Source organism: Asterias amurensis, chromosome 16 (genome assembly GCF_032118995.1).
Source record: "Asterias amurensis chromosome 16, ASM3211899v1".
NCBI classification, from domain to species: Eukaryota; Metazoa; Echinodermata; class Asteroidea; order Forcipulatida; family Asteriidae; genus Asterias; species Asterias amurensis.
The window spans coordinates 6,263,146-6,282,937 of record NC_092663.1 but is presented as its reverse complement, the minus strand read 5'-3'; the positions used below and the strand labels follow the sequence as shown (position 1 = coordinate 6,282,937).

General features: G+C 40.9%; 2 protein-coding genes across 4 annotated transcripts in view; both read left to right on the top strand.

The window, feature by feature from the left end:
* Window positions 1-19,792, top strand: part of LOC139949116 (5'-AMP-activated protein kinase subunit gamma-1-like) — a 167,508-nt gene that overhangs the window by 73,695 nt on the left and 74,021 nt on the right. For all 3 annotated transcript variants that reach the window (XM_071947519.1, XM_071947521.1, XM_071947520.1), the window contains 2 exons: window positions 4,589-4,676; window positions 15,877-16,016. In XM_071947519.1, coding sequence (XP_071803620.1) covers window positions 4,589-4,676; window positions 15,877-16,016 — 228 coding nt within the window. The remainder of the gene's footprint in view (window positions 1-4,588; window positions 4,677-15,876; window positions 16,017-19,792) is intronic.
* Window positions 16,292-19,566, top strand: LOC139949117 (uncharacterized). Its single transcript, XM_071947522.1, has 4 exons — window positions 16,292-16,754; window positions 17,405-17,486; window positions 18,049-18,119; window positions 18,784-19,566. Exons 1-4 carry the CDS (start codon window positions 16,725-16,727, stop codon window positions 19,564-19,566), a joined length of 966 nt encoding a protein of 321 aa, XP_071803623.1. The 5' UTR covers window positions 16,292-16,724.

The following is a 19,792-nucleotide window of genomic DNA, read 5'->3' as shown; positions in this document are numbered from 1 at the left end:
CCTTCCCACCGACCAAACCCAGAGCACCAGGCAGCCCATTGTGGCTAGCCGTCATGGGTCAATGGGTTCTGGCCCCTTGGGCCCCCCCCCCCCCAGCACAGTGCAATAGACCGTTCCGGCTTTCTACTAAGCTCCGCCCACAGCGCACTTGAGCAAGACATGTGTACGAGCGATCCCAATGACATTCTGCACGATTCTGCTGCGCGTGCCAAATATACGCGCAAGCATGACCGAGTTTGTCCGACCACAATTATTGCTGTGAGTGGTCAAATGGGTGAGCGCGCACAGTTTAATTGACTGGCCGAATCGGTCCGTACAGCACGGGTGATCGGGGTGGGTTGTTAACCGGGTTTCCAGACCACTCAGCGCCCGCCAACCCAATGGGTGTTGGGGCGCCGGGGGAGGGCTAGGCGGACAATTGTCCCTGAGCGGGTCACGCTCTGACGGGCGCTCCACGGCATCGGTTTTGGGGTGTTCGGGGGTGCCTGTTCTTCAGCCATCTGACGTGTCTTCGGGGATTCCCTAAGACAATACGTCACACAAGGGCGGAAGAAAAGAGAAGTCGCGGCATGCATGCTGCTCTTTTTCTTCGAGTAGCTCAAGTTACGATCCGTCTACCCACGGCAAACACCATTAAGGGGGAAGACTTGATATTAAAGGCTGATCTTTTTCAAGCTTTTCAGTCCTTTTCGGCACCCCTGACTGGCCTCTCTGCCCCCCCCCCCCCAGCAGATGCCCGTCGGGTTTGGGCCGCCGATTGAGATTACTCAATCCCCCAAAACATCGTTCGTTGGCCATGGTTGGTTCGGGGCGGTGCAGCGGGACTTACCGCACACGGTTAGCCGTGTTCGGGTTTCCCAGCCAGCGTTGAGCATCCACCCATCGTCTACCTCTCACGCTAATGTGGCGTCTGGTAACTGAGCTGGGGTTTCTCATCAACATCGAAAAATCCCAGCCGACCCTATCCATTGTGGTTCTCAAATGTGTTTTGATAGCTTTGAGCTTGCTGAAGCTCCTCTCACAGCCTACTGTACTTACTGGGAGGGTCATGGAGATCTTGATCGCTTTATAAAGTTCTGTGAAAGCCATATGTAGAGGTTTCAGGTGTTCTGCCAATTCCTCCACTCTATGGAACTTTGCCCCTGGACGTTCATTCATTCGCTTTGATTGTCTTAGTTCCATTATTATGTCTTCAAGATTGAGTTTATAATTGGTCGCTAGAGGTCTAATGCTCTCAAAATTGAGAAACCATTTTGACGTTGAATCTGTTGCCGTGATCGGAATATTTGGATGTTTTCCCCACTAAATCTTTTGTTGAGTTCTAAAAGAAAATTGTCAATAGTTGGATACAATATAGCTCGTTTCATATCAGATGAATCCGTTACCGTGTCCCAATTTCCAAGTGCACTCAGTACTAAAAAATAGTCCATCTTTGAAGGGGTAGACTTTTGGCGGCTCTTTCTCGAATTGCAACACTTCAACCCATATTATTATTATTATTATTATTATTATTATTATTATTATTGGTTTATTAAAAACATCCACCTTGGCAGCCAGAGGCTGATTTGCATTTAAAATTACAGAGCATAAGAAAATATATATACTTCAACCCATATTATTATTATTATTATTATTATTATTATTATTGGTTTATTAAAAACATCCACCTTGGCAGCCAGAGGCTGATTTGCATTTAAAATTACAGAGCATAAGAAAATATATATACTACTTTTAAAATTACAGAAAACCATTAGGATATAAAAATATTTAAGTGCAAATACAAAATAAAAAAATACAAAATGACAGCAATATCACATGAGCACTCAAAATATTCATTGGCCTTTTCATCACATCTACTATGAGTTTGCAGTTCTCCAATGAGGCTTTTAATTAGACCTGCTGCTTTCAGGTAGTCAAGTTTGGAACTTTGTAGCACATCAGAAGCTCCCTTGGCTTCGTGTAGAGTGTCATTCATGAGAAGCATACAATGTGAATGTCTGGTCTAGCTGTGCTAAGATTGATCTGGCATTTAATGCACGGTCTCGATTGCTGTCGGATAATTCTACATGCTGCAGAAATTTTACAAAACAGCCAAACCTTGATAAAATTGCACTTACAGCATGCACTTGCCATGCCTATCGCGTGTCCGACATTGTCTTGGTTTTTCTTTTGGAAACATGTCTTCTCTCTTTTGAAAGGTGATCCATTGGGCGTGTACATTAGAGCCGCTTAGAAAATTGTAGCAGGTTTGAAACGTTGAAAAAAAATCAGCCACGGGAATAACAGATTTCACGCTGTCAACAATAACCAAACTGAGACGATGGGCAAAACAATGGATGTATATTGCCTGAGGGACAATTCGCTGTATCCTCTCTTGAACTCCAGAACACCGTCCGCTCATGACAGAAGCGCCATCGTAACCCTGACCAACTAGGTTCTGGACGTCCAGCCCATTGTCCTCTAACTCTTGAAGAATATATTGTGCCAAGGATTCTGCATCAAGTTCATCGGCTACTTTAAATCCAAAGAATTCTTCCCGAATTTCAGGATCTTCAAAGTATTTAAAAACAAAGCTCATCTGTTTTGTTTTACTTTAAAAAAAAAAGTTTTTTGCTCATTTGGATGCAAGCCTGACAAAAAGTGAAGACAGACAAAGCAGTAACCTTTGTCTGTAGTTGCTGAATATAATAATAATAATAATAATAATAATGATAATAATAATAATAATAATAATAATAATAATAATAATAATAATAATAATAACAATAACAATAACGATAACGATAACGATAACGATAACGATAACGATAACGATAACGATAACGATAACGATAACGATAACGATAACGGTAACGGTAACGGTAACGGTAACGGTAACGGTAACGGTAACGGTAACGGTAACGGTAACGGTTACGGTAACGGTAACGGTAACGGTAACGGTAACGGTAACGGTAACGGTAAGAAGTTGCGAAGGGCACGACGGCAATTTGAAAAAAACATAACTTCAAGATGCCAGTAAAAAATAGTTCTTTATTTTTGTCCACTTCAATTTATTGCCTCATATTATACCCAATGTCAATGAATGCACTAACAACTAACCCACAGAAAAAGAAAGCATTCATCCAACTCAACAAAATTAACAAGATAAAGAAAAAATCTTACAAAATTACACAATAAATCAATATCATGGAGATGCTAAAATTCCCATGTACATGTAACTGCTCCATTTTGACACAATGTTGACAAAATGAATACACATCCATGCGGTGCGCGACTACTATGCTGCATGTACATGGTGTATGTTACATGTACTACTATGCATGCATCGTAGGGAGCATGTGCAGACACGTCAAGTCGTTGTCTCAAGGCGTGTGTTGCTGGTTCGCGTAATTTTACCAATAGAGGGCATTTAGTCTCACGCTATCGCATTGTTCTTAAACGTCCTCTAGCGTTCAGTGTTTCTTGTATTATTTTGTAGCACGTAAAGAACAACGACTAGCAGGCTTGAAATCTGCTGTCGTTGTGCATTACGAGCGTGAAATTGGGTGCGATTTCTACTGTGCGTGAAATTTACACAAACATAGTACATCGGGACTTTGTGGCTTACTTTTGAACTCGGAAATCGTTGAATATAATTTTTTTTGAGAGAGAAAGGGCACTGCCGTCGTCCCCGTCGTGAAGTATCAGGGCTGATTATGTGCCCGAGGTCAATCCCTTTATCTCAGCAGACACATAAGGAACAGTAGACAATATTTTGATCTACATCTGTGGAGAAATCTGCGCTGGTCATGGTCCATTGTTATGCATGATACTGTATGCGCTGCACTGAGCCGAGGTTTGTCGGGCTGCGGCCTGCCGACCCTTGGCGCTTCTCCCGCCGATAAAAATACTTTTAACGCTGTCCCTAAGGGTAATGGCAATGCAGTCTGGCACACGGAACAAGACCAATAGACCGATCCAGTATGAGAAAGAACGTGAGAAAGAACACTTGGGCTCTCCAATGCCTTTCTGCACAACTCTGCTGTGCGCGCCAAAATACGCGCATGCATGTCGGACCTTATTTGTCGGACCTTCGTTGCATTGTGATTGGTCAATACGCAATGGGGCGGAGCTTAGTGGATCGGTCTATCGTTTGGTGTGTCAGAGGGAACTAGATAAAACTGTTTGCCGCACTATGGGCAGATTAGTGACTGTATGGGAACACTGGGCAGTCTTGCAATACGGGGTCAATGGTTTTACTGCCACTTGGGTCGTATGCCTTTCAGTTTTTTCCCGCATGACTTTAAAAAAGAATGTATACACACATGCTGTATGTATAGCCAAAAGTGATCTTCTAAGTCACTAAAATTGTTACATCAAAAAGTCATTCAACCCATTTTACTGATGAACAACCCAGATCAAACCTCAAGATCAAATGCATAACATGTTCACCTGTCAGTGATTACTATGCTTTGCATTGAGAATATCCTCTTGTTCTGGTTTGAGACTTTTTTAAGTATTATTTTAAAAAAAGGACGTTCCTAATTTGTTTTTTAACCGACAAAGTCATCGATTGATACTTTTTGCTTTTTACTCTTTTTTTTTTCAGAGTAAAAAAAGATGGCACAGTGGTCCTTCTGCTCAAACTTCAAGTTTACCAGGCAAGGTTATGTATACAAGCCCTCAGCCTAGAACAGGTAAATAGTATGGAATTATTGACTGCTATGAGGGGCACAGTTAAAATTATAGGCCCTTGGTGATGTCAAAACAATGACTATGCCCGAAGCGAAGCTGAGGGCATAGTCATGGTTTTGACATCACCGAGGGCCTATAATTTCAACTGTCCTCGAATAATAAGCAGTCAATATTACTTTTATATACCAAACAATATAGATTCTTCTAATCTGATTGGTTAAAAGATGTCATGAACTGGGCCTTGATTTTGAAGTTTATACAAAAAAGTGTAACTAGTGACTTACCAAAATCATGTCTTTCATTTCGTATGAAGATACCAACAATGTTGGTAACAGTTAAAATCCAACACGGGTAAAAGTTAAAATCCAACACGGGTAAAAAATATACCAATCCAACTGGGATAACAGTTAAAATCCAACATCAGTCAACGTTAGCAGAAACATTTACTTGTGGTTGATTTCACGTGGTTGTCAACGAGATAAAATCTTGCTTCAGCCATTTTACGTTGCAAGTTTAACATGAACACAAACAACCAAATTTCCCACACAAACTACGTTGAAAAGTCGTCTGCGAAGAAAAGGTCACAGCTATAGTTCATGAACGAGTAGTGTCATTACATTTTTCTGATCACGTTCATACTTTCAACTTGTCCGACGTGTTCCAGTCCGCATACAAGCCTTTCCATGGGACCGAGGCTGCACTAGTCTGTGTGAGCAACGATATTCTCTCTTCTATGGACAATGGTAACCTTACAGCACTAGTCCTGCTAGACTTGAGTGCTGGTTTTGACACTGTTGATCATAACATCCTTCTCTCTCGGCTCCAGAATCACCTTGGCATAGTGGACACAGCCCTAGCATGGGGCAAATCGTATCTCCACAATAGAACTCAGCATGTATGTATTGGCACTGCGATATCCGACCCTTTTGTTTTGAACTACTCTGTGTCACAGGGTTCGGTACCCAGCCCGCAGTGGTTTACGCTGTACACCTAACCGATTCGTGACATCATTCTTAAATTTAATCTGAATTACCATGTGTACGCAGACGACACTCAGCTATAGATCACGTTTAAATCTTCTCAATGCATCTATTGCAAGACTTGAGAAATGCATCCAAGAGATTCGACGTTGGACACAACAAAACTTCCTGAAGTTAAATGATGATAAGACAGAGTTCCTTTTATTTGGGTCACAGCAGCAGTTAACTAAGGTTTCAGTGCCATACATCTCCATCGGTGATGCTCGGATAGCCCCCTCGCTGAAAACTCGGAACTTGGGGGTTATTTTTGATTTACCGATGACACTTCAGCCACACATCAACAATATTGTTCGTTTATCATCATATCACATCAGGTTTATAGGTAAGATTTGCTTGTAAAAAAATGTTCCCCAACTCGAATACCGTCAATGTTAAAAGTGGGAAAACGTACATTCTACCTTTTAAAAGAAAATTGTTAAATGCATTTTCCCACAAGGGCAAAAATATAACAACAAGGGTAGGTTTGGCATTATTAGCTTGATGAAAATGTTCCCCAATACTGGAATGCCGGCAATTATAAAAGACGGAATACGGACATTCTACCATTAAATGCATTTTCCCACAACAGCAAAAATATAAACGAGGGTAGGTCCGACATTATTAGCTTGTAAAAAAATGTTCCCCAAACTCGAATGCAGGCAATATCTAAAGACGGAGTATGGACATTCTACCTTTTAAAAGAAAAATATTAAATGCATTTTCCCACAACGGCAAAAATATAACAAGGAGGGTAGGTCCGACATTATTAGCTTGATAAAAATATTCCCCAATACTTGAATGCCGGCAATATTAAAAGACGGAATACGGACATTCTACCATTTAAAAGAAAAATATTCAATGCATTTTCCCACAATAGCAAAATATAACAACGAGGGGAGGTCCGACATTCTGAACAAGTAAAAAAATGTTCCCTAACTCGAATGCCCGCAATATTAAGACGGAAACGGACATTCTACCTTTTAAAAGAAAAACATTTAATGCATTTTCCCACAATGGCAAAAAATATAACGAGGGGAGGTCCAACATTATTAGCTTGTACAAAAATGTTCCCCAATACTGGAATGCGGGCAATATTAAAAGTTGGAAGATGGACATTCTACCATTTAAAAGAAAATATTAAATGCATTTTCCCACAATGGCAAAAATATTACAACGAGGGGAGGTCCAACAATATTAGCTTGTAAAAAAATGTTCCCCAACTCGAATGCCAGCAATGTCAAAAGTCGGAAAACGGACTTTCTAGTTTTTAAAAGAAAATTATTAAATACATTTTCCCCCAACGGCAAAAATGTAACAACGAGGGTAGGTTCAGCATTATTAGCTTGTAAAAAAAACTGTTCCCCAACTCGAATGCCAGCAATGTCAAAAGTCAGAAAACGGACTTTCTAGTTTTTAAAAAAAAATGATGTAATGCATTTTCCCCCAACGGCAAAAATATTACAACGAGGGTAGGTTCGGCATTATTAGCTTGTAAAAAAATGTTTCCCAACTCGAATGCCAGCAATGTCAAAAGTCGGAAAACGGACTTTCTAGTTTTTAAAAGAAAATTATTAAATGCATTTTCCCACAACGGCAAAAATATAACAACGAGGGTAGGTTCGGCATTATTAGCTTGATAAAAATGTTCCCCAATACTGGAATGCTGGCAATATTAAAAGACGGAATACGGACATTCTACCATTAAATGCATTGTCCCACAACAGCAAAAATGTAACAACGAGGGGAGGTCCGACGTTTTGAACTTGTAAAAACATGATCCCCAACTTGAATGCCGGCAATATTAAATGTCGGAAGACGGACATTCTACCATTTAAAAGAAAAATATTAAATGCATTTTCCCACAACGGCAAACATAAAAACAATGAGTGTAGGTCCGACATTATTAGCTTGTAAAAAAAAATCCCAAACTCGAATGTCGGCAATATTAAAAGACGGAAACGGACATTCTACCATTAAAAAAATTTCACACAATTAACGAAAGTTTGCGTCATTGGTACAGTGAAAACAATTAATAACAACATTCCAATAATTCAATTATCTCATTGGTTCTGTGATGAAAAATTGAAATGTGAATAAAAAAATAATCATGAGTGACATTTTTGGTACAAAATTATTAATTAAAACTTGAATTATTAATACTTACAACAATGGAAGATCTTATAGGGAAAACTTGAAGTGAGATGGATTTAACTTGTACAGTTCTCCTGCAAAAGCAATCTTAAGCCAGCTCGTTTTCTTGTTTCATTCATCTTGGGATGTTTCCATCTTTCCCAGAGTTTCTTTCCTGCTTGGAGTTTCATGGCGTAAAGATCACTTGCTATCTTTTCTTTACTGATTCTATGTAGTATGTGTTCAGCCTGGGTAGTTGTAGGTCAATCTGTCTACCGGTTTTCATAGTCGCTTCGGTCTCGGTTTGTTTGAAGAAGATAGTTCTGACTCTTCAGATGATGTGTGACTGTACAGATTTTCATCTTGGTTGACGGAGATATTGTCTTCAACTTCTTTTGATGTGTGTGATACTTCAGTTGTGTCTTTTGATGGAGAACAAGTAGTTGAAGGAGAATCGACGAGTGTTGTTGTTTGCTCAGTCTCCATGGTTACAGATGGAGAATCCATAGACTTGGGAGAGTCGGTGACTGTTTTGTCAACTTCTTCGTATGTAGTTGACTCATTCTGACTATCAATGGTTTCTTCATCGACTTGTTTAGGTTGGTCATCTTTGAAGTGAGACTGTGTTGGTTCTTCTCTGCTTTATTCGATCTCTTCATTGATGGGAGGAACATGCAGGGTGTTATCAAATTGCGATGTACTGTTCACTCTCTGCCGTCATCAACACAACGAACTGTATAGACAGGAAGGTCTGGTCTCTTAGCGATGATTGTGTACGGTTCTGCCTCCCATCTATCTGCGAGCTTTTGTGTTGCGATTATGTGTTTACGTTGGACTAGAACTCTGTCCCCAGGATGAAGTGGTGCTTCTCGCGTACCTCTATCGTAAAGATGTTTCTGTTTCACTTTTGCTTTGTTGGAGTTTTCATTGGCTCGTTTGTATAACAAACATGGTCCTAGAACCGTACCTTATGAGGAACCTCGCCACTATCCAAGGACTGCTGAAAGATGGATGTGAGAATAGGTGCAATTTCATCTGCCATCTCTTTCAAGATCCGAGCTGGGATTGAGTCAGCACCTGTTGCCTTGGAGATGTTAGTTTCTTTCAGCAACTTGTGCACACCTTCCACTGAAACCTGTATGTGCTGGGTATCAAGAAAGGGAGACTCACCCAGTGATGGTAAGTTGGATAGAATTTCTGAGGTGAGTGCAGATTTGAACTGCGTGTTTAGAATCTTAGCCTTCCCTTTATTGTCAGAGACTGTCTTATTGTTGTGTATTGGGGTGAAATACCAGTGTTTTCTTGCCGTTTGGCTTTGATGAAGTGTTTATCATCAGGATCATTGTAGCATACTGATGGTGTATGACCATTAGGAGGAACAGATCTTCTTCTGTACACTCTTCCAGAATGACTTGAAGTGGTCCCAGTCGGTTCTAGAGTTTGAAATCTTCACCTTCTTGTACATTCTGGTCTTCTTTCTAATCATACGTTTGATGGAGAGAGTAATCCAAGCTTGGTTGGCACAAGATTTTTGGAGTTTACTAGGAATGTCTGCCCCATCGTCCAATGGATGAAGTTTTTTTATCAACAACCAGTTCTCATTGGTGGACCGTTGAGATAGCTGGCTGAAAAAATTTCATGAAATATTTTGAAGTCAGAATTTACACCTGCCATATTCGCCTTGCCGTAGATTCTTCTAGGTTTTTTCTCTTTGATTTTTGGATGTAGGTCAAAGTCGCTCAGAACAGCATCATGATCACTGATTCCTTCCACTACGTTGGTTTTCTTGATGGAGTTATGATGAGTCGTTAGGATCAAATCCAAGATGATGCTGGCTCGATCCTTGGTTCCTGTGGGTTCAGAAACCTGCTGTTCCAACGTGTGAGCATTACAAATATTTAGGAGAAGTTGACATTTAGTGGATTCGTTTGCATACTGTTTGACAGTGCTGTTAGACCAGTCAGTGTCACCCAAGTTGAAGTCACCTTTAAGAAGGATGACAGTAGATTTAAACTTGGAGTGGATGTCTGATAATGCGGCATCAAGCTGTCTCAAGTTGTTGGGACTGGGCCCTGGTGGTGGATGGAAGGATCCTATCACAAGCGCCTCGATCCTTGAATAGTGATGTGGATCTATATCAGTTCTGCACTACTGACTGCATGGTTACTTCTGTGACAATAAGATGGTCTTTCACCCTCACAAAGACGCCACCGCCATGTGTGTTTCGGTCTTTTCTCATAGTGGTGAAGCCGGGAGGAGTGATCTCTGGACTTAGGATAGAATTATCCAGCTTTGACGCAGTACCTACAATGATATCAGGTTTGTGGGCTTCAATCATGGCTTGTAGTTGGAGGACTTTATTCTTCAATCCATAGCAGTTGATGAGTAGTGTTCTAAGTTTACCCTTTGCTTTACATGACTGACTCGGATGCATACTACATTGTACATGTATGTTTCTTGCTTGCACTGAGGCCTTTGGGAGATGAGGTTGCAAGGGGTGGGTTTTCTGAAGTAATGGAGCAGGACAATAAAGAACCATCATCATTGGCATTTGAGTCAGACAGTCCGCTAAAGGAGTTTGATGTTGAGATACTAAGTGAACTATTAAACGATGATGTTGACAGGTTTGGCATACCACTGGAACAGCAGATCCATGTAAAATTAGTATTACAAATGGGGTTGTATACTGCATCTGGAATATTCATGCAGCTGGCATGGAACCATTCTTGACAATCTTTACATTCAATAGCTCTCTGACCCCACTTTGCAGCCTTACCACAAAGCATACATGGATAAACAATCTTACGTGGAGGGGAATGACTTTCAACATCGGCGCCAAGTAGGAGTTATATAGCCAGCCCCTGATTTCACAAAGCACTGCGACGCGTCGCAAGTGCAGGTTGCGACCGGTTACACGTCGTAAGTTGAGAACTCGTCGCAGCCGCGACGTGTCTTACTAGGTCTGCGACGCATCGCAAACCCTACGATGCGTCGCTACTTGCGATGAGTTTCGTGAAATCGGGGGCAGGTAGCGTAGCTCACGCCTGGAATATTCTGTAAACCGGATTGGGTGATGCTTATATGGCAAAACAGAGCACGACAAATGGAGATGTTTTCAACCCACTATCAGAGTATGATACAAGGTGGTTGGATTCAATCTTGTTGTAGTGAAGGAGATCACACTAGTTTCCATCAATAGGTCTAAAGTTCAGATTAGTGGGTGGTCTACTGCTGGACTGCAGAAACTCCAGTCTACATATGCCAATATCCAGAAGCATTCAGAATCATGAGTATTTGCACAGCAACGGCTACAGTTAAATTGAATGAGAATTTATGCTCAGGATTAGTACCAGTCATGAAGGGAAATATATTGACAGGCAAAACAAAAAAAGGATTGGTCTCACCCACGATGTAGAATTTAACTAAGGATGAAGTCAACAATGGACTGCAGGGTTATTAGCAGGATCCCATGATGAGTTGGTAGCCATCGTAGAAGTCGCCTTGTCACACCACCATGGAACAATAGATTGGCGATTCAATAGACTGATGCCTAGGATGCACCAAATGGCAACCACGCACTTGCACACAAGACAAAACACGATTGATCCTAAAAAGCCTCAAGAAATGATCAGAAAGAAATGGAAATCACTGGAAAAGCTCCTAGGTACTGGTCAATGATGATTATGGATGTAAAACTACAAACATAAAATGGATTTAAGATTTAAAGAGAGAGACAGCACAACACGTCCACACCGCTTCACGCACATTTCTTTTAACGCATAACCAGCAGAAGTCAAACTGAGACAGGGCAGCAACCCATCGCTGACCAATAGCATCTAACTTAGCTGAAGTTGTGATGTAGATCAATGGGTTATTGTCCGTCATGATGGTCAAGCGGTGACAAAGCATTTTACAGCAAGGAACTCAAGTTTGTGTGGTGGATATTTGGCTTCTGCCTTGTTCAGACTTCTGCTGGCGTAAGCAACGACTCTTTCTTGACCATTCTGCATCTGGCTTAGTATGGCTCCAAGCCCAGTCCCTGAAGCATCAGTCTGCAAGATGAAAGGCAGGGAATAGTTGGCAAATGCTAGGATAGGAGCCAATACCATGTTATGTTTGAGGAGTTCGAAGGCTTCTTGGCACTCATCTGTCCATACGAAAGGTTCAGCAGGATGCTTTCTACTGGTTTTCTTGTGTTTTCTTGGGTTTCCGGTAGTCAGCTTGTACATGTATCTCCTTTAGTAACCAGTGAAGCCAAGAAATTGAAGGACTTCTTTTCCATAGGTAGGTGTTTGCCATTCTTTTACTTGTTCTATTTTGGCGGGGTCGGTTGATATCCATCCTGTGAAGACTATATGGCCTAGGTAATTACTTCTTCCTGAAGAAGATTGCATTTCAATGGCTTCAACTTCAGGCCCTGTTGTCGCAGGCAAGCAAACACTTTTCCCAGTAGCTGGATGTGTTCCTCGAATGTTTCCGAGAATACAATGGTGTCATCTAGGTAGAGGAGTACAGTCGAGTAGTTCTGACCTGCTAGGCAGGTTTGCATGAGTCTCTGGAATGTGGCGCATTTTGAAGGCAGAATGGCATGCAATTACATTCGAACAGCCCCATCGATGTAGTAAAATAATGCAGTTTGGGCGTTGTCTTGTTCTTCCATCTCAACTTGCCAGTAGCCGCATGACAGGTCCAATGTTAAGAAGAATTTGGTCTTGCCCAGCGCATCCAGAGCCTCTTCAATTCGCGGAAGTGGGTATGCGTCTCGAACTGTTCGGTTGTTCAGCTGATGATAGTCAATGCAAACTCGCAGTGATCCATCCTTCTTGTTTACCATAACCATTGGTGATGCGTAAGGGCTGCTATTACAACGGATAACTTCTGTCTTATCCATGATACTGAGCAGGTGGGATCCTTCGGTGTGGAAGTCTAAATGGGTGGTTGTCTGTCAGTGGTATCGTATGTTTCACCGTGGAGGTTCGGCTGCAGTCAAATGAATTAACTGAGAATATATCTACGTATTCACAAAGGAGAGCATGAAGTTGATCCTTCTGATGAGACCCTCCTTCTGGATAGAAATTGGTGAGGTTCAGTGAGTTGAGCACTTGGGTGAAATCTTCGGTTTCTTCAGCATTTCTTAGTTGTCTGCATGGTGTGTTTTCAGCAGAGGGTAAGACGTCGCTTTCTCCATGTTTGTTACTCTTTAAGTCTTAAAGGCGGTTTGTAGTTGGCATCTTGCCACTCTTATCTCCGTGGAAATTTGGGCTAGCTTGCAGTTCCTTGGCACAAAGATTGGTTTAGCTGTTGCAGATTCGGACTGGTACTCGTCGATCCTTGACGATATCGGGAACAAGGTGTGCAATTATCAAGGAGGCGTTTTGGGGAAGGTCCTCGACAACAGCTGTATAAGGTAGGCCACTTGGGTTTGGTGGAGCTTGACAGATGATGTAGACTTCACTACCAGGTTGAATTTTGCAAGAATAACGTCCCGCATATTTGGCATAGCCAACTCTTCCTTGTTTATCACCAGACTCGGGTACTACAGTGTGTATGTATGCAGTTTGCCATGCTGTGTTCTCCAATTGTTCTTGCTGCATGAAGTAGATTCCCCGTTTGCTGATCTCGTTTTGATGCTCGTATAACGTTTGTACCGATGAGGACTGGCACTCTTCTTCTGTAGCTGTCTGTCCTCACTACAAACACAAGAACCTCATCAAAAGTTATACCTAGGATTGTTAGAGATATAAAATAAAAATAGCCCCAAAACGGCGATTGGCAACAACAACAAAAACATCACAAACATGGTACATGTATGATTGAAACATATTTTTATGTATTGTGCACGTAGCGGCAGCATCACTCATACCATGCACATCCTGTTGCACCTTGGTTTGTCCGGGTCAAGTTTTGAATCATCGTGCATCAAAACTAGTTTTCTGCTCGATATTGTGAACAAGAAATAATGGCAGGTTTCCCTATCGACCTGCAGGTGGGGCCTATCGGCCCACAGGTGCGGCCTGCAGCGCTGAAACGTTGAGTTTGCCTAGGGGTAATGCTGCTTAGACATTTGAAGTGATTTTCCATTGTTAAATAGTGCTGAACAATGGATTTATTTTAGGTATGTACATGTAGGCGTACATGTAGCTTCCATCGTGCCCCATTCGCATTTATTTATTTGTTTATTTCCTTTGTTTACCCAGGGTAAGCCAAATCAGTAAAAAAATAACTGGTTTCCATTTGGGCCTTGCAAACAAACTAACATATTAAAAGTAAACAGAAAATCACGTGATAAAATTATGATATAAAATTTACGTAAAATTAAAAGCAATATGAACAAAAATAAAAGTTTAAAATATCACAAGATTAAATTTTTATAAAACTCACAGTAAGAGGAGGTTAAAAAAAATAAAATAACTGGTTCCTATATAGATATTCAGGAACTTAAATAGAATTTGATTTATACGAATGTACAATAATAAAATGCGATTAAGAATTGAAAAAGCTCAGTTTTAAAAACATACAGAGACTCAATTTTCCTCAGACTAACTGGCGGATCATTTCACATTTTGGCCCCAGAAAAGGCAAAGCTTGAGCACAAGCTATCTTTCTTTGCCATGGGAACTCTCAGAGTAAGGTTGTCATTTTGTCTAGTGGAACAGCTATTGGTGAAATGACTGAATAGTTTTGCCATGTACTCGATGTAGACGATGAATGCATTTATACATGAGAACGATTATTTTCAAACAAAGTCACTCGGCAAAAGCTAACCAGTTCAAATCATTACATGTAAACATATCAGTCGAGGAAGCTCAGTAGGGGCAACCAAGGATTTATCTGGCGGCTCTTTTCAATAGGTTGTTCAACAGGTTACTATGTGTGTTGTATCGACCTCCCCAAACCGTACAACAATAGTCCAAACTCAGTAACACAAAAGTTTTAACCAGCGTGTGCAGACTACTTTTTGGGATGTTGTGGCGAACTCTACTTAACATGGCTAATTTAGAAGAAACTTTCTTTTTAATGTAATCAATATGAGGAGACCATGTGAGTGATTCGTCAATAATAACACCTAAACACTTGTAAGAGGAAATCTGTTCAACTGGATCATTATTAATGACAATGTTGAGGTCAGTTGAAGCTACCTTGTGTTTAGAGCCGATGATCATTGACTTAGTTTTGGTAGCATTAATTGTCAATATTGGCATGTTGTTGAATCTCACTGTTTTTATTATCACAGCTCATTTCCTTCAAATAAGTTAAAGCATTAGTTTTGTTTTCAAATTGAAAATTGTTTGGAAAATACGAAGAGTATAGAATGTTCTGAAAATTTACAATAACAAAATATATAGGCCTGCCCATGTTATAAGCCGGCTCTGTTTTACAGAAAAATTTCCTAATTTTTCTTAACTGAAAGATCATTTACATCTTTACAATTGTTTTCCATATAGCAAATGTACAATTTTGTGTTTATCAGGATTGTTGATATCATATTTAAGTTGCTGCTCTAGTGAAGCATAACAACCATCCTCCTTCTATAGTCAAGCTTTTAAAGGAACTGGACACTATTGTTAATTACTCAAGTAACCTATTAGCATAAAGACTTTAATCGGTAACGAGCATGGGAGAGCTGTTGATAGTATAAAACATTGTGAGAGACGGCTTACTCAGAAGTAACATAGTTTTTGAGAAAGAGGTAACTTCTCACTCAAATAATAAATGACTTTAGCTAAAGCCTTGTATTATTCTTCTGAAAGCACACAAAGTTGTGCAACAAGGGCATTAACCTTCATGATATTTTGCAACCTCAACGACCAATTGAGCCCAAATTTTCACAGGTTTGTTATTTTATGCAAATGTTGTGATACACCAAGTGAGATTACTGGTCATTGACAATTACCAAATGTGTCTAGTGCCTTTAAGTTTTAGATATGCTTAACAAACTAGTCTTATTCCCTTGACCAAAGATAAATTCTTATAAATTTCACATTTCATTTTACACTGCTGCTGTAACAACTGTTAATTTTAAAGATGTGCCAAACTAATTGTCCTGTTACAGCTGGAAACTCACCTCAGGCGCTTGGCCTAGAAAGACTGAAACTGAAGGATTATCAAAAAGAGCCAGAAAGACGAACACCTCGAAAGAATCTGCAAAGACAATTTTCAGAAGGGGAGAATTTTACAATGGGATTCCATCCGGTAAATTATGTGTTTTTAAAGACCTACATGTACACATGTACAAGAATTTGACTTACTAAGAGTCAGTTCAGGTAAATAATTGACATAGTTGCTCACGGTTAAAAAATGAATTTTTTGTATACTTTGTGGGTGGGGTGGAAGGGCCTTGGGGTACAAGTAAACAAAATTGCATTTTTATGCCCCGCCGGCAAAGCCAGCCGAAGGGGCATATAGTGTTTGCCTTGTCCTTCCGTACGTGTGTGTGTGTGCGTGGGTGGGTGTACTTGTCATCGCTGCAAACCGAGCTCTTCGGTGTGAATACACACTCGCGAATCGAGGACTTTTAGCACAGCGAGGACGTCCTCGCTTTGAAAAATTGTGATAAATGCAGCATTATAGCCAGTTTGGACGCCACTGAGATATCTAAGCTTTTGGGACTAATCCTCGGTTTACGTCATTTACGAGAGGAGTATGTGTGAGTTAACACAATTCTGTTGCCGGAGCGGTGGGTTAGCACTCTTGGATGGTTACATCGCCCTCTGTTGATATGAAGTATCCTTCTTGTAGGTAGTAGAGGCGGCCATTTCTAAATCTGAACTCATTTATGCATGACGGTTAGCTTATTCGATTTGAGTCGGGTAGCGTGGCCGGTTGCAGCTGTCATGGGGACGCATCATAAACATTGAGTGCATTGCATCCACCAGGACCCTAGAGTCAACCATTCGACCCATGGCAGCTCTCGAGAGAAGACAAGAAATGGTGAGTGATCTGAGTGTAAATAAATTTGCATGTGATGTAGGCCTAAATAAATCCTTACTGTACTGACTACATCACTATACTATATACAGTCGTTTGACCAGTTAACAATTCCTTACACTTGTCAACAAACACATAGTTAAATGATTTAGGACATGACCAATTAATGTTTATGATTGTTTCTTTCTTGTTAGTAACTAAGCCGCCACTCTGGAATTCGGAGTTAAAAGGGGAAACTAAAACATAATATAGTTTTAAACTCCATGAAAGACATTTTTCACAAGAGGAAATACTCATGTTGCATATTGTATCACCTCTGCGGTATCATAGAATCGTCCAAGTGCGTTGAAAGACAACGTGGCGGATATTGCCGTTCGTTACTAAATTCGAGGTCACAAACACCTTTTCTACAGTTAAAAATACAATTGTTTCCACAGTTTTAAAGTGATTTGGGTGCATATGACTCTTGTGCATATATTGAATGTTTGACTTATGTTAAAATGTTCTGTGAAAGTGCACTGAAATATTGTTGTCGTGAGGGGTCGTGAGTTGTCGGTATTTAGTGCGACCCTTATGACATGTTCCACTAAACCGATCGACTTTTGTTCGATGAATAACGTATATGTGACATCATTTTTATGTCTTCTTTCTAGTATGAAGAAGGGGACAGCGTCATGGCACTGTGGCCTCCAAACTCGTCATGGTATCCAGCTGTAATCACCTCCATAACCAAAGGTATTTAAAGCCATTGCACCCTTTCGGTACATAAAAAAAAGGAACAGTTCACAGATTTACAAATAATTTACAGGGTTTACAGAAGGTAATGGTGAAAGACTTCTCTTGAAATATGAGTCCATGAAATGCTTAACTTTTTGAGACAACGGTAAAACTATATAAATTCTCGTTAACGAGAATTACGGATTTGTTATAAACACATGTCATGACACGGCGAAACGCGCGAAAACAGGAGTGGGTTTTCCCATTATTTTCTCCCGACTCCGATGTCCGATTGAGCCTAAATTTCCACAGGATTGTTATGTTAGATATACGTTGTGATACACGAAGTGTGGGACTTGGACAATACTGTTTACCAAAAGTGTATAATGGCTTTAAACAAGTATCATTACTTTTGTACTGTGGACACACGAAATGACAGTTCCACACCCTTATTGTGATCCACATTACGTGAAGAGCACGTTTTAAAGATGGCACAAAGTTGTATGTTTCCCCCACCCCCCCCCCCCCACCCCCCCAAATGAAATGAAAATTAATCAACCGTTTGCCTTTCATTTTTCAGGGAAGTCACTAATCAAGTACTGTGTGCCTTACACTGATGATGGCATCACACGCTCCTTATTTGAGCACCAGGTGAGTAAATGATGATGTCATGTATTAATTCCGTCGATATTAATTGAATAACATGCTATGTGTCTTCATAATATTTTATGTTCTGTACAATTGAGACGTTTTTCCAAGGTTGACGTGTTGAGGCAAACAAATGTCCTCTCTAAATGTAACAGAGTGCAAAAACACTTGCTGTTTACGGCAAGCGGCTCGCTTTATAGTAACAGCTGGATAATAACCAATCCGTGCCACATTGAGTACAATGATCAACACAAATATGGCTCACAATTGCGTGGTATTCGTTTTACCTCGTCGACAAACACGGTCGGCCATTTATGGGAGTCAAAACTTGGACTCCCATAAGTGGCCGACCGTGTTCGTTCGCGACGTAACATGAAAACCGTGCAATTTGGAGTGATACTTGTGTGGATCATTATATTCTACTTGTAAAACATCTTTCTAACCATATGCATTTCATAAGAAACGGTTTCAAACGCTGTTCATAGACCAACTCGACCGATCCAAGGCAACGTGTTCCTTTAAGTTCTGACTAGCTTAGTGCTTATGTATTATTTGCCTATCAATTTAAGGGCACGCTGATCCACTCAACCGTATATATTTAATTCGTGTCACAATCCTAATCATATCTCAGTGGTGTTAATTATGTCATTTATCTTTTCCTTGCTAGCTGGCCCATCAAACATCAGGTTTTCAGTCTGATACTTCAAGGTGTGTCAACCCCAACACCAATTGCAGGGATGACGATGACCCACAAGCTATTTTTCAGTCTGATCCTTCAAGGTCTGTCAACCCCAACACCAGTTCCTGGGATGACGATGACCCACAAGCTATTTTTCAGTCTGATCCTTCAAGTTGTGTCAACCCCAACACCAGTGCCTGCGATGACGATGACCCACAAGCTATGTTAGAAACTGCCGAGCTTCACCAAAGCAATGAAGCTGTAGGATGTGAAACAAATGATTCGAGTGAGAAGTGTGCCGTAACAGTCATGCAGACCGATAATGTCGGTAGACAAAGGAAATGGGACAAAAAACACTATTGCTTTTACTGTGATGAGCCTCAGGCCAAGTTACCCCGTCATCTTCAGTCGCGTCACAAAGAGGAGAGGGAAGTTGTAGAGATAGCATCGGAGAACGACGTTAGTGCCCGCAAGAAACTTCTGTTATACATCCGCAATATTGGTAATCACAGACACAATTGCCAAGTCCTTAGAGAGGGAAAGGGTGTCCTTATTATAGTATACAGACCAAATCATGAGGCATCTCCACACGCATATGGACCATGCATACATTGTTATGGCTATTACGTGCGTCTTGATCTTTGGCGTCATCAGTGCCCACTTAAGCCTGCGCTCCCTGCACAGACTGATGGTAGCAGTAGGAGAGGTCGTGTTAGGGGGCGAGTAGCTAACAAGAGTGATTTGTTAAAACCACCCCCTGCTGTGAAATAAAGTGGCCAGAACTTGTGTCAACGCACGCCCACAGAACACTGTACCAAGGAAAGCGCAACAAACCTGCTGATCTCCCCACAAATGCAGATGTGGTGAAAATCTCATCGTTCCTTCATGAAACTGGCAACCGGGAAGTGCAGCTCCTACACTCTGCTAAGGGCCATGAAATTACACCAGCTTGGAAGAAATTGAATGAAGTCACACTGTGCCATCTCATTATCTTCAA

What these genes read in the sequence shown, in the direction of transcription:
- LOC139949117 (XM_071947522.1), top strand. Translation starts at nt 16,725, where the DNA reads ATGGCAGCTCTCGAGAGAAGACAAGAAATG. An exon ending in TCGAGAGAAGACAAGAAATG is followed by an intron (nt 16,755 to 17,404) that starts GTGAGTGATCTG and finishes TCTTCTTTCTAG; the next exon opens with TATGAAGAAGGGGACAGCGT. An exon ending in GCTCCTTATTTGAGCACCAG is followed by an intron (nt 18,120 to 18,783) that starts GTGAGTAAATGA and finishes TTTCCTTGCTAG; the next exon opens with CTGGCCCATCAAACATCAGG.